Source organism: Enoplosus armatus, chromosome 18, assembly GCF_043641665.1.
Source record: "Enoplosus armatus isolate fEnoArm2 chromosome 18, fEnoArm2.hap1, whole genome shotgun sequence".
NCBI classification, from domain to species: Eukaryota; Metazoa; Chordata; class Actinopteri; order Centrarchiformes; family Enoplosidae; genus Enoplosus; species Enoplosus armatus.
In genome coordinates, this window is record NC_092197.1 from 17,121,573 (window position 1) to 17,136,264 (window position 14,692).

At 42.4% G+C, this 14,692-nt stretch overlaps 1 protein-coding gene across 3 annotated transcripts in view; it reads left to right on the forward strand.

The window, feature by feature from the left end:
- Positions 1-14,692, forward strand: part of grin1a (glutamate receptor, ionotropic, N-methyl D-aspartate 1a) — a 29,483-nt gene that overhangs the window by 546 nt on the left and 14,245 nt on the right. For 2 of the 3 annotated variants that reach the window (XM_070924341.1, XM_070924340.1), the window contains exons 2-10: positions 2,336-2,470; positions 3,709-3,885; positions 8,767-8,829; positions 9,592-9,689; positions 10,345-10,466; positions 11,500-11,674; positions 12,274-12,418; positions 13,952-14,038; positions 14,442-14,577. In XM_070924341.1, the coding sequence (XP_070780442.1) occupies positions 2,336-2,470; positions 3,709-3,885; positions 8,767-8,829; positions 9,592-9,689; positions 10,345-10,466; positions 11,500-11,674; positions 12,274-12,418; positions 13,952-14,038; positions 14,442-14,577 (1,138 nt within the window). The remainder of the gene's footprint in view (positions 1-2,335; positions 2,471-3,708; positions 3,886-8,766; positions 8,830-9,591; positions 9,690-10,344; positions 10,467-11,499; positions 11,675-12,273; positions 12,419-13,951; positions 14,039-14,441; positions 14,578-14,692) is intronic. The other variant, XM_070924342.1, reaches the window with a different exon arrangement.

Below are 14,692 nucleotides of genomic sequence, written 5' to 3' on the forward strand. Positions count from 1 at the left end.
AGCCCCTCACACTATTACAGGCCCGTCGTTTGACCAGTTTGGCATCCACTCTGCGACCTAACCCACAGATCAGCCCGCGCTGTATCCTTCTAATACAGTGAACTCCCACAGACCCATCTGTTTTACAGACGTCCAAAAATAGGCTTCACTGGTTTTGGGCACATCTCGGATGAGAGGGCAACTGTACATTTCAGGACACACACAGCTGCATATCTACTGAAGTGCAAAGGAGCCAGTGAGGAGTGAAAATGTGCGGTGATACGTCATTTGCAATTAACAACTTGGCTTTCACTGTGTGTGTGTGTGTGTGTGTGTGTGCTGCATGATAACATTTTGGCAAGAGGAGGCTGACACTGCTGCGGACAGTTTGAGTTCCTGTATGTTGGCCTTCAGGGGAGGATCACTCACTCAGCGGCAATCTGTGTGATATGATGCAGCTGTCTGTCGGAATAGCACGAGATTCCTGTTTAAAAAGTACTTCAATGCAGTTTTTCCAGGGAAGACCACATCTCTCAGCTATACCCCCATATGTGCTGCAGATCTAGCAAGCAAAACATATGTCATGAGTAATAAGTGTGGTGTGTATGCGCCGCTGTTGAGAGATGTTAAAACGCTGAAATGCACCGACCAGCCTCTCATGTGATGCGCGACATGGCTTTTCAAAAAGCACCAACGTTATGTCACAGCATGTTGAGGCGTGAAGTCCCTCTCGCTCTTATTTCTCCCACACACATAATTGGGCTTCATGCAACAAAAAAAAACACACACACACACACTGCTTCAGTGCTGCTTTCATGTCCTTGCTCCTCTGCTTAGCGTAATGACTCTAATTGATACAGGCTTGTAGAATAATACTGTCGCACCCAGTCTCCTGTCACATGTTCACCCAAAGCATAAGCATGCAATCCACCCATCAGCAGGCTGCACAGATTACACCAACAATGGTCCAGCTCTCTCTACACACACACACACACACACACACACACACACTCTCTTGTAAATTAGACAGGATCACACCTAATTTAGACAGAAGGTCTATGGGAGGTTTAATCAGATGAGTGAGGTTGGCTTGTAAGCGATAACAGTTACTGAGAAGGGAAGTGCGTGGCAGATGGAGGAGTAGATGCCTGGGAGCAGTCCTTGGAAGATAGACCTCATTTTTTGACCCAACCATACGGACTGCTCATACCCAATAAGCCATGCCTGCACAGCCACGCCAACTTCATTCCCTCTTCCAGCACATCTCCGAGGCATTTCTCAAGGCTGAGCTCGCAAATTTTTTTTATTTTTCTTCCAGAGTAGCTGCTCAATGTGGGGACAAGACTAAACCAAACAGCCACAAATTAATATTAGTCTGCCAGCCCACACAGGGAAGACATTTTGAACAAAGGAAAAAGATTTGCTCTTCTAGCTCTTTGTCATAGATGAGTTTTGTCCCTGATTACAATTTATGGAGACGTACGCGGTTCAAACATGTTATTTTTAACCTGTTATACAACATTTTAGAGAGGCAGTCCACTGAAAGATGAATGTTGCATTTAAAGTGCACACAATTCTATTTCATCTTGAGGTAGAACAACAGATGTTTCAGCCAAAGCTGGATTTACAGACCAGGCAAGGCGGGCAACTCCCCCGGTGCTGCTCCAGATGCTCAGGGACCCCAAATGCCCTAGATTGAATCAGTTTGTGATCATTTGATTAAGTGTAAATAATTAAACTGACTCCTACATATACATTGTCTTCCATAGTGTATATTCTTTTATTCAACTTCCAACCAAACAAACAATTTTTGCCTACTGAGGCTCACTAACACATTAACCCGACCCTGGTTTCAGCGTTAACTGATGAAATCTGTTTTTCTTATGCGTAAATTAAATTTTTATTCTGTAAACATCATGCAGTCATCGCTGTAAGTGTGCGTGGCAAATGTTTTTTTGATGTTAACAAACCTAACCAAGTCTTGTGTGCATGGTTTCCTGCTGTTGTTACAGCTGGCAACAAAACAATACGTAGGGAGACGAGAGTCATATGTTTTTAGTCTTTTTGTCACAGTCGCTCGATGCTGGCAATGTGATTCAGGTTTAGTGAACATTTTGCACCTTCCCATATGTGTGTTTTTGTACATGTTGTGTGTGGTGAGTCTTTAAATGTGATCATATGTTTGTGGTGTAATGTCTGCAAGAAATGTAAAACAATAAAAGAAAGAAAGAAAACCTGCAGCACGTCCATATTGGATACCTTTAATTCTTTATCAGAGTTCGACTAGTGGCGTTTCCGTTTTGTCTTAATGCCGGTGTCAGAATGACAAAGTGTTGTGTCTTCTGCGTCTCTGCAGGTCTATGCTATCCTGGTGAGTCACCCTCCCCAGTCCAATGACCACCTCACTCCGACGCCCGTCTCCTACACTGCGGGCTTCTACCGCATCCCCGTGGTGGGACTCACCACCCGCATGTCCATCTACTCGGACAAGGTGAGTGATGGATGAGAGCGGTGTAAAGAGAGATGGAGAGAGGGGGGAAAAGAGGAAGAGAGTGAGCCGAGAGCGAGGGAGTAAGGAGCTCCCCTGGGGCGGCTTCAAAAGCTTCCTAGATTAAACGTCCCATCACTGTCCATTAGAGGAGCTGTGATTAAATGGGTTTCCAGCTGAAAACTGAAAGAACATCATTAATAATGCCTCTGACCTGAGTAATGTTTTTTATGAAGCACAAGCCACTAAAATGACACTTTAAAGCAATAGTATAGAGTAAATAAATAGCCAAGGCCTTTAATGACTCAGTTTAAAGTCTATTTAAATGACATCTCATCTGATCTTGCGAGCTGAAGGAAATTACCAAAAGTATGTGGACACCCATGTGTCGTTGTTGAGCGTGTCATTCCAAAATAATTTGCATTAATCTGCTGCTGTAACAGCCTCCACTCTTCTGGGAGGACTTCCATTTGGTCATTAGTGAGGTCGGCCACTGATGTTGCGCAATGAGGCCTGGCTGGACAGGGTTGGGGTCAGGGTTTACAAGTGCATCAAATGAAAGAACAAAATACTTATATACGACACATAGAGACATTTTCTGATCTGATGCTGGACAACATCATTTGTCAGAGCCTTGCAGAACCATTACCAATCATTGTTGGAAACACAAATCTGTTTTGTGACGTGACAACACTATGGTTAAAGTTTGTTCAGGCTTAGGTACAAAAACTACTTGCTTCAGTTAGGGACTTTGTGGCGTCACCCAACTTCGTCTTTTGCTCTACTGAGTCATAATTACTACAACCCCCAGAGGGCTTTGCACATGAATGTATGGAGCATCTGCTGAAATGACTTATGCTGTCACTTTTCTGTGGAGCAGGGCCTTTCCTTTCCTTTATGGGCCTGGCTTTGTGCACGGGGGCATTGTCATGTCGAAACAGTGTGTGAGTGGGCCTTTTCCCAAACTTTTTCCACAAAGGTGGAGGCACTCTGTTGTCTGAAATATCTCTGTATGTTGTAGCATTAAGAGTTCCCGTCATCGGAACAGGCCATATCGTACAAATTTAGAAAAGTTTTTTTTTTTTACTTAGTGTAATGACTTCTAAAGTAACCTTTAAAAGTCTGCCCTTGTGGCAGATTTCTGCCCACTTATTTCCACGTTATGAGCAATGAGTCATTCATTGAAAATTAAGTTGTTATGGCAAACTGTTCATCTCCATTATCTGCTCCGTGCCCCTCAGAGCATCCACCTGTCCTTCCTGCGGACCGTCCCTCCCTATTCCCACCAGGCCCACGTGTGGTTCGACCTGATGCGCGAGTTCAACTGGAACCACATCATCTTGATAGTGAGCGACGACCACGAGGGGCGGGCTGCTCAAAAGAGACTCGAGACCCTCCTGGAGGAGAGAGAAACAAAGGTGAGACGCTCCGGCTCCCAGGCCCCCTCCCTCCAGAGTGTGTGGTTGTGAGCGCGCGAGTGTGTAAGGGTTTTTAAACCTCAAAAGGTCTTCTGTGTATGTAACTGTTTTCCTTTCTGTTGTGTGGCCACATCTCTTTCTCACCATTGTGTAAACACTGGCTAACATTCCTAGAGACATCAACAGCGTCTAATGTGGTCTAATCTGACGAAAGTTTGTATGTTTATTTGCTCATCTTCACGTTGCTTTTCGCCATAGTCCAAATTATCCTGTGTCTATCCACAATGGGAGCCAAATAGTGGACTTTAACGTGGGGCTTTGCAAACCATCACAGACTGAAGTGTTGAGGTGTTTTTATTGGGGCCATGGTGGAAGTCAGGTGTTCCTTTCCTCTCGCCGGCTTCATTATTACACAGGAGGCCTTGTGTTTATTGCACCCTGCCAGGTCATGTTCACATGATACGGGGGATGTTTTTGCCTTTTCAGATACCGCTGATGCATCCATTTTAAGTGTAGCTCTGAGCTGTGTATGTGGGTCAGTGAAATGCTGATCTTCTTTGAGCCAAAACAGACTTGAGACTGCGATGATGTGTGCCCTTTAGGAACAGAGCGAGGGAGAGAGCGGAAAAAACAACTGCCATGTATTTCATCCATTTAATAAGATGAAATTACCTTGGGATATATATATATTTTTTCTTTCTTCATACGCTGTGATGCTTGTCCCTCTCTGGGGCTCTCTGCTGTAATTGTGTGGCAGAGTGAAATGAGTCCCGATTCAGAGATTTAATTAAATCAGAAGCTGCAGAGACGCTGAATATGACACATACCCGAGGTAATTCACTAAAGGCAGCTACAGTGAAAGTGAAAGCTGCTTAAATTAAGTGACGGGGATCAGTATTGATTAATAGCCGCCGATAGGGTAACATTTCAAACATTTGGGTGAACCACTTGGGATTGTGCAACCACATCCAAGCAGTTTAAAGCGATGAGAATGTCAAATCATGGAGATGTGACTCACACCCTGCGCTGGAGAAGAGATATGTGTGTATTGAAAGCCTTTGATAAGAACCCAGGAAGTTCCTTTTATCTTCGCATAATCTGAGTTTGGATCTCAAAATGAACCCATCTGTGCGTCCCATTCAGTCCCATAACACTCAGAGAAGCTGTTGCAACTCTCTCTACTATGAGGCTTTAATTAGGCATATATTTAATCATGACTGCAGGGCCAGAATCTCTCCAAATGTGTGCAGCAATAATTACACTGAAAACCTGGTAAAACTCAAAGGATAAGGCTGGTGATATTAGATTTTTTTTTTCCAAAGGAAACAATGAATTGATCCTATCAAAGTACTGATGTCTTATTCCTCTTTGCCATAGAGCTCCATTGTTGTCCAAAAACTATTAAAAGCACTTCAGGGAGCCGCCCTGTTGCACCCACATGTTCCTCCATTACCATGATCACACACACTGCAGTTTATTTGGGTTGAGTAACGTTTTCTAAAGACTACAGTGTCCAGCTTTTTTAGGAAATTACTGAGCTTATTAACAAAACGTGATCTGTATATCTGTTTTTACATCTTTGCATCTTTAACAAGAACCAATGAGCATGAGGCTGAGAGGGTAGGGAAGTCTGGAGAGACGGACCAACACATGGCTGGGTTACATATAAAAACTGCATTATAAAACATAATAAGATGCTCTCTGTAATTTTGTTAAAGTACCCAAAGTTTAGTCAGCTGTGGGGACATTTGGAGGTTTGCTGTTTGGCACTAAAACAAAATCAGGATGCATACCTTTAAATGCTGAAACGATGAAAAGAAAATGAGCCAAAATAAGCAAAATAAGTTACATTTTTTTTATTTGTTTGGCTTCCCCCTGGTGGCTAAAAGGCTGCGCAGCTACTCAGCTGATTTTCGGCTCAGCTCTGACGTCCATTAATGTCACGACATCAGCAGGACAATGAAAGCTCTTTTTTTGTTTTTGTTTTTTGTAAGTTTGTTTGGATGATGATGTCAGCTAAACACCTTAACCGTAAATGCGGTGACAGCTTTGACTGTTTTAAGTGACGTAAAAGGATGTTAGTTTGGATGTGGCAGATTGCAGCTTTGTCACGTTACGCTCTAATTAAAAGAGAGATGTCCTGCTCACTAATCACCCTGTTGTGCTGCATAAACTCAATTTACATGTTATTTTTAGCTTCATGGGGAGTCGTTAGCGAGGTCGCACCGTCACACGGGGGGATCATCACTGCCACCACCAGCAAAGAGGCTCTGGACACAGTGGACTTAGTCAGAGTGCAAATGTGACCAACACAACATGAAATATTAATGCCTGGCTGAGGATACAAAAATAGACCGCTCAGAAAATCTCTCGGGGGGGAAAAAAGGACAAAGACAGTTTTCTTTTTGTCCACAAAGCTGCTGGATGGTACTCATGGAGAGGATTTCTACAGGCTGAAGATACATTCAATCTTTCATTTTATGCTACAACTCTGAATGGCAGTTAATTGGTAATTACATAGCTGTTAAAGCGCTATGTTTTTACTAAACTTGAGTGTGATTATCAAACAATTTGTCTGAATATTTTAGCTTTCTCAACAAAAAAAAGGGAGAAATGATCTTTAGGGATATTTCACTTGTTTCCAATTGCAAAACAAATATGTTTTGTCATATGACATTGTTCCTCCTTCTTTTAAGAAAAATCACAGAATTTTAGACGGTTTCCTGAACCAAATAAGGAAATGGAATAAGTGGAATTATCTATAACCCCACTGACAATTTGTTCTCGTGTTTTCATTACACAAGAACATTTTTTGGCATTCTGCAATCCCTCAGTTTGGTCGTGATCATGATTCAGGATTCAACAATTAGCTCTCAACATTTAAAATGGCAGTTACTCAGACTAACATGGCTAACGCAAAGGTCACAATGGCGTCAGCTTGCAGAGTCTTTCAGTTGTGAATGGACGAGTTTCTGGACGGCTTTGCTTGAGAATTTGCGTGCCAGCTCGAGTGTTGCACTGATGCTTGGTCACCGTCAGCTTTGTGACGGGAGAGAAAGAAGACCCCGAGTGCACTGAGGTGTGAGCTGTGAAGCCAGGCAGCTGTGAAGGAAGCCCGGTGAAGCAGAAAGATGATGTGTTTTCCTGCAAAATGGCTCCCTGTCTCAGGCGGGACTCCCAAGTGTCTCCTCTTACGAAACACTGAAGCGGACTGGAATCAAAAATGGTGTCCGAATTAAGTTTAACCTGCTCAGCAACTACTGAGAGTCAGTATGTTGTGCTGTGACAAAACTCATGTGCGGTATGGATTATATCATCTTCATACTATATTGTTCTAGCAGATAGTATACAAAAAGTTAAAGTACTTTACTGTTTTGTACCATCAGACATCACCACCAATGCCACCACCAATTAAAGCAACATTATGCAAGAATTGGTATTTCAATGCACCCTGGTGCCCCTACAGCTTTCAGAGTGCAGTTCACCCTCATGGACAGCTGTACACATGCATTTGTTGTCAAGCTGAAGGATTTGGATATGGTGGGATGACTTGGCTTATGATCAAAAACTAGTGAGTCGGAAATGTTGCTAACACAGCCACACATCTAGCAAGCCAGCTGATATTACAGGCCAGCTCGGCGCCTGTCCTGCAGACGACTAGAAGCCAGTCCCAGATTTCCTCTTGTCCAGCCTCTTGCGAGGTAACTCTATCTTGTGTGACGTACCCATGTGTGATGTAGTGCCGTAAAGCGTTTCACATTTCTCGTGGGAGATCCTACCCGCTCAACGAAGTTACATAGTGCAGGAACAGGGCGCTGAGTGGGAATGAAAGAGGCGCCAATCGCCCTATTACAAGTCCGTGTACCATCTAAATGATGCTGAAGCTGTTATTTGAAGGTAAAATAGTTACATAATGTTGCTTTAAACTTCACAAAGAGAAAGCAAAATGTTTTTCTTAGGATGGAACATTTTTCTGGAGCTGTCCCACAAACATTCACAATTCCTTTGAATTGTTTGCAGCTGAGCCTCCAGTGTGAATCATTGGCTTGTGTTTGTGATTAAGCTTTGCGGGGTTTTTCCCTTTTCGATTTGATTCGATACGATTTTGAAAATCACGATTGAACCGTTGTAGAAAAATGTGTATTACCGTGAAATCCATACAAGTAACTTTTTCAGTAGATGTCATGATGGTTTCTAGGTTTTGACGCATTGTTCCAAGTGTCTGGTCACGCTAGTTAGTAACAGTAAGGACAGGACTAGCTGCAGCCACTGAAGTTGGCTCTTTAGAGCTGGCGATCCATCTGTTGAGGTGACAGAGCACCACCTCAACAGAAGGCTGGATAGATGAGCCGCTTCCTAGTACAGTTTTACACTAGTTTACATTTACAAAAGTTGTCATGATCTCTTCATATTTTCTTTTAGGAAGCCACACAACGTGATCACACTTTGGACTTGATGGTGTCTGGAGTTGAAAATCTGTTGGCCATGTTTGTAAAGTTTCCAGTTGTGTAATGTCAGTTCTCCAGTATATGTTTTTTCCATGTCAGAGCATTTTGTTTCAATTATTGCTGGAGCGTTTGGATCCAATTATAGCAAATAATCAATGCAGCTGAATCGGCATCACTGATAATTTATGCATTGAATGCAATGAATAAATTTCCCTGATCCATACTACTATCCGATATCTTGAACAAGTAAACATGCTTTCAGCATCATTACAAAGCAGTCATCTCTGATGTTCTTTGCAAGCCCCACTGTTAAAGGTCCCAATTTGAAGCAGAAAAGTGGAGATTTGTTGGAATGCTTTACTGCCCTCCATTTTCAACTGTTTATAATATTTTTCTGTGTCTGCATATTTTCTCTGTGCACATTACTCATCAGAATAAAAAAAGGAACTATGAAAACCTCGACCAACTGTCCTATGACAACAAGCGAGGACCTAAGGTATATTTGCATGGTCAATGCACGCCGCCCACCAACTTTCCAAACGTAGCAACTAGAAACCAGCCCAAACCAGTCACCAGCCGACCCAGAAATGTCCCTCTCTTGGTAGCACGTGTTTTTCTTTAATTTTTACTTTGAGACATTTCCCTATGATTTAAATGAAGAATGATTTTGTTATGAAAAATCTATAATTTCCGGTCATGACAGAAAAAAAAAAAGAAATCAGTGAACAGCGACCCGCTTTTATCATTTTCATTTTCTCCTTCAATAAAGGAATGCATGTACTCAGAACACACACACTCACACACAAAAAGAGTTTGCAAGTCCATTCCTGTGTGGAGAACCGGTAGTGTGGGACAAAACCGTTTCCCAGATGCTACTTCCTCCTGTTCTGTAGCACCTCCCCAGTTTTCAGCAATTTTTTTGTTGGGGGAAGACGTCCCCCTCACCCCCCTTCACCCGTTTTTAGTTACTGGTTGCATTGACCTTCTTCTTCCCCCTACCTAACACATGCACGTCCTTCTTTGGAGCCTTGATAACCCTCAGTTTGCATGCGAACAAATGCAAAAGTTTTTTTTCCCTTCAAGCTTTTTTTTTTTTTTTTTTAGTTCAGCCGGTTCCCCTGGATCGCTTTCCTTTTTATCTCTGTCTCCCGTTTTCAAACAAAATCGACCAAGCTCGAAGCAAACAGGTGAAGAGGCAGCATGGTGTCTAAGGTAGGGAAAAGTAGCTGGCTTGACCTTTCTTATGCCCCGATCACAGGCAGAGAAAGTCCTCCAGTTCAGCCAGGAGACTAACTTAACTGCCCTGCTGCTGGAGGCGAAAGAGCTGGAGGCCCGAGTCATCATCCTGTCCGCCAGGTGAGATTTGTGTCTCCCGAATTACACGTGAATTTCACCCAAGAGGTGATGTACCTCGCACCTGCTTTAAAACGCCCCACTCCCCTGATCCAAGATAGCAAACAAGATCATTTTGGTTGTAAAGGTGATGCTTAAACAAGAGCTGCAACTGCCGATTATTTTCATGAACAATTAATCTGCTGATTATTTTCTCAATGAATTGTTTAATCTATAAAATGTCACAAAATAGTGAAGTTGATGTCTCCCCCACACTTTATTTATTTTATTTTAATTCTGTTTCTAGCATAACACAAAGTTGGAACCAAGGCTTTTTTTAGTATTTTTGCTTGAAAAATGACTTGACAACTAATTGATTATAAAATATTACAAAATAGTTGCAGATTCATTGAATCGATTAGTCAGCTATCTCCCCTCATTTCCTGTCTGCCTCAAGAGTATCAGTTATCCAATAAATGTGTAGATACAAAACAATTAAGACAGATTAAGAAGTAATTTGCTGCAATTCTTTGGACACGTACCAATCCCAAGCAACGGAGAATTAATCAATCACTCCTAAAAATGAACACAAAATCCCTTCCTTACACTTTCACTCAGCACGCTCTGAAACAAAACAAACAAACAATCTTTTGTCTTCTCTCAACATGGCAAATCCCAGTGAGGAAGATGCTGCTGCAGTGTACAAGGCTGCCCGCTTCCTCAACATGACGGGCTCGGGCTACGTGTGGCTGGTGGGCGAGCGGGAGATGTCGGGTAAAGCCCTGAGCGAGGCGCCAGACGGTACGTTCATCCAGCAGAGATCAGCGGGAATACATGAGTTAACCCCCCCCCCCCCCCCGGCTTTGCTTAGAGGCCAATCATAACACGTACAGGATTAGAGGGATTAACCGTTTAACGGTGGATGCATTACATGATTAACCGTATGACTGCTTGTTGTGTGTTTTCAACATTTAAACGTTTAAGCATTATGTGTTTAAAGGTTTAAATGTGCTGTGTATCTACAGTACACTCCGTTTTTTGGTTTAAATGTGTATGTCCTGGATTATCCAAAGGTAAATTCATTGTGCTGTTCTGCCATATTAATACCCTGGTTTCTAATGAGTTATAAAGGGAGAGATTTGCAACAGGTAACTGATAGAATGGTAAGCTACAACAGCCTTCTTTGTCCCTATTCCTGGATTTTTCACTCAAGTCTCTCACGATATTTTATCACTTTGTGGTCACAAACGTCGAGCGTCTTTCCCTCCCGGGCACTCTAACACAACCAACCCCCCTCGCAGAGAGTTTGTTGTCCTGTCCATGTCCATGTCCAGTCTCCTCCACCTCCACTGCAGCTTCTTCCAGGAGCCTTGCAAGACTGATGGACCTGGTTGCATCAGAAAACTTAGCTGAAGTTGGATTGTTGCTTGGTTTAAATTTAGGTCTGATGGTATTTTTGTTTGTTCCTAACACAAATAATGCTTTTTGCCTGTGCTGGTTTTAAAACCCTAACTGGTAGGGCTGAAATAGAAAAGAATCCAACTTCAAGGGACTGTTTAGACATGCTGTGAAAAGGTCATCGGTGACAACATCAGAAAAATGATCCATTTATTCTGTTGCCTCGTCTCATAAATGACAAGATGTGGATGTTTTCTGAGATGAACGGGCAAAGAGGATGGATCATGCAGCTGATGTCTGACCTTTGTTCAGGATGTCTAAACTGGAGGCCCTATAAGTTTTTTTTATTTCTCACTTTGTGCTTTGCAAAAGGATCCTGAGAGGCTTTAGTCGGCTCAGGTCAGTGATTATTATTTTGTTGTCGGCGTGGTCTCAGGTCTGATCGGCCTCCAGCTCATCAACGGAAAGAATGAGTCAGCCCATATCAATGATGCAGTGGCTGTGGTGGCGCAGTCCATCCAGGAGCTCTTTGAGAAGGAGAATATCACAGAACCCCCGAGAGGATGTGTGGGCAACACCAACATCTGGAAAACAGGGCCACTTTTTAAACGGTAAGCCTGAACACAGACGTGACGCATTGCTTCAGGTCTATTTTTTTTACTGATAAAGATGATGAAGGCGTGATAATACCAACATTTCTTCAGACATGTTTTTCCAGGACATTTCCAGCTTCAAGACCAATACATTTCTTTAACATTTAGTATTTTCTAGTTATGAAACCAGGAAAATATTGTAGAAGAGAAGAAATAGATCACTTAAACTTAAACTCTGACTTAATTTAGCCAGATGCCTTAAATTGGTTTATCAGGTTTTCCAGGATGTACTCTATATTTGTCACTTCCGAATGAAGCAAGTGAGTTTTCATCTGACCCAGTTACAGTGGTTTCTCAGCAGTGTAACAAAAAAAATGAATGCACGGCTTCCAAACAGATGTGGTGACAAAAACAGCGGCCCTGCCATGTTCGTCATATTTTCAACAAAATGTGTTGAATCAGTCATTTTACCACATGCGCTGAATTGAGAGTCTCATACCGAACAATGCACAATAAAATGCACTGTTACACTCTTAATAGATGACACACGATGTCCATGCATGAACACACGAGTACTCATTCACGCAAAAATAATCATTTTCATTTGCTTCCCACAGGGTGCTGATGTCATCTAAATACCCAGAGGGCCTCACGGGACGTGTGGAGTTCAATGACGACGGAGACAGGAAGTATGCCCACTACAGTATACTCAACTACCAGAAGAGTCGACTCATTCAAGTCGGCATATACAATGGAACACAGGTGAACTGACAGACACAGGCGACTCTGGCCTATTTGACACAACTGCGAAGCCAATTTATAGGAATTTAAGAAAATAATTTTTCAAGTCCATTCCCTATTTAATACTCACTCACTGCCCTGTACATTGTCATCAATTTTTTTCAATCCATACAGGACATGCAGCTCCAGTTCTCTATAGTAGCAATGCAGTCAATGTAGGGCAACTCCACAATCCTCAATCTGTGCAAAACAAAGCTAACACGATGCTGCAGCAGTCTGTCGTTTGAGGGGTTATATCAAATATTTACTGTTGTTTTTATTGCTATAATGAATTGGAGCATAGAGCACATATAAAATTTACAACAGAGAAAGTGGCTCATTAAAGCGTAACTAACACCTGGCTCCGTAGCCTGCATGTCTGATGAGAAATTAAACTACTGGAGGTCAGCAAAAGCAAGATTTTCAGGGGGTGTTTAGTTACTCTTTAAGCACTATAAACTTTAGAATTTACCAATTAATTTTGCTAGGATAGATTACTGTACCATGTAACCCTGGTTGAATCATGGTTTGCCATGAACCACGCATTTCTCTATGCATTGCAGGAGGATTATAAATGTGTCCACTGTTGCATTCAACTCTAGATAGCAAGCAGGAGCTGCATGTGTCTGAAAATGAAACCTAACCATGTCCTTCAGGAGCCCTAGGTATAAAATAGGGATACAAAGCAAACATCTTTAAAGAATGTCATTGCTGTCCATTTTACAAAGCACAATATTTCCAATGGATTTCCTACCTTTCAGGCAGCCACTGGTTTCTATTTATTTCAAGACGGTATGAAAACCAAGATGCCGACAATCGGAATTTTAGTGTCTGTTGTGACACAGGAATGAGGGAACGCAAGAAGCAACCACATTATGGATAGTCTTGCTACCGTTGCAGTGAGAACATTGCACGTGAATTCAACTCTCCATCAGTGGAAGGACATGGAAATGATCCTGCTTAACCATACCACCATGACATGACTTGACAAAAAAGAAAAACATTCACTGCATTGGACTACTACTATCTCATGTAATTTCAAGCCATGCAAGACTCATTTTCTTTGAGCTGTTGTTTTAAAAAAATTTAAAATGTATACTTTGAAAACTGGTCTGCATAATATAACATATTTTGATTTGAGCATGGAGTGGCTGAGCCAGTCAAAAGCTTTTCAGTTGACCTCGTGCTAATATTATTTTGTCAAATGATATCAATTTGTGGTTAATGGTGGTTGTTTAAACGAGCCAGCCATGCGAACACAACAAACAGTAAGGACTGCGAGGATCAGCACTTCCGTTCCCCGGTGATAGGTGTGATAATAACACCTTCCTGAGACCCTCAGGTATGATACATAAGTCAGAGGTCGAAGAAGTAAATAAAAGAACCGCTGAGCTGTGGTTATATAAAGCTGACTCATTAGTGATGCTCACCCACAGTGTTGGAGCCTCATCAGCAGCACGCCTTCTGTCAGCACTCACCTATAATACTGTATATGTGTGTGGCATATCCCTGCAGGTGGTAATGAACAATCAGCGGAAGATCATCTGGCCCGGAGGAGAGACTGAGAAACCACAGGGCTTCCAGATGTCCACTCGATTAAAGGTAGGGCGCCTTCACTTTGCTGCCGCAATGTGACGTTCTTGTCTACACAGATAGAGTGCGGACCTGAGATGATACACTCGTGTTGGACGTTTGTGTGTCTCAGAGGGGAGTGAAGTAATCTATGTCCATAAAGGCAGCAGTGATATATTTGCTATGACTTTTATCTCTTCAAATTTGTCATAGGCCCGCAAAGAAGCTCTCATCTGTATCCTTGTCAGTTATTTTTACATTCATCTGTTTGCCTTTGTGTGTCCATGCATATCTGGGAGTTTGTACATGGGTATTTGTGTATTTGTGTATTTTTTTTTTACTCTTTTCCCTGTGCCGCACTGAAGTCCCCCGGGATCAAAATGGATCCAGCTCTGACTACGTGATAAACAGCTTTCTGTCCCGTCTGTTGTAGATAGTGACGATACACCAGGAGCCATTTGTGTATGTGAAACCCACTCAGCCGGATGGAACATGCAAGGAGGAAATGACATTAAATGGAGTCTTAATTAAAAAGGTTATCTGCACTGGGCCCAATGAGACCATCCCAGGTAACACATCAGGGACGTTTATATTATCACTGTGCTTTTACTGCACCCGCCAAACACCCACTGGAGATGCATACATATATATGCAGTAGGTATCTATATATGTATGCATGTAGCT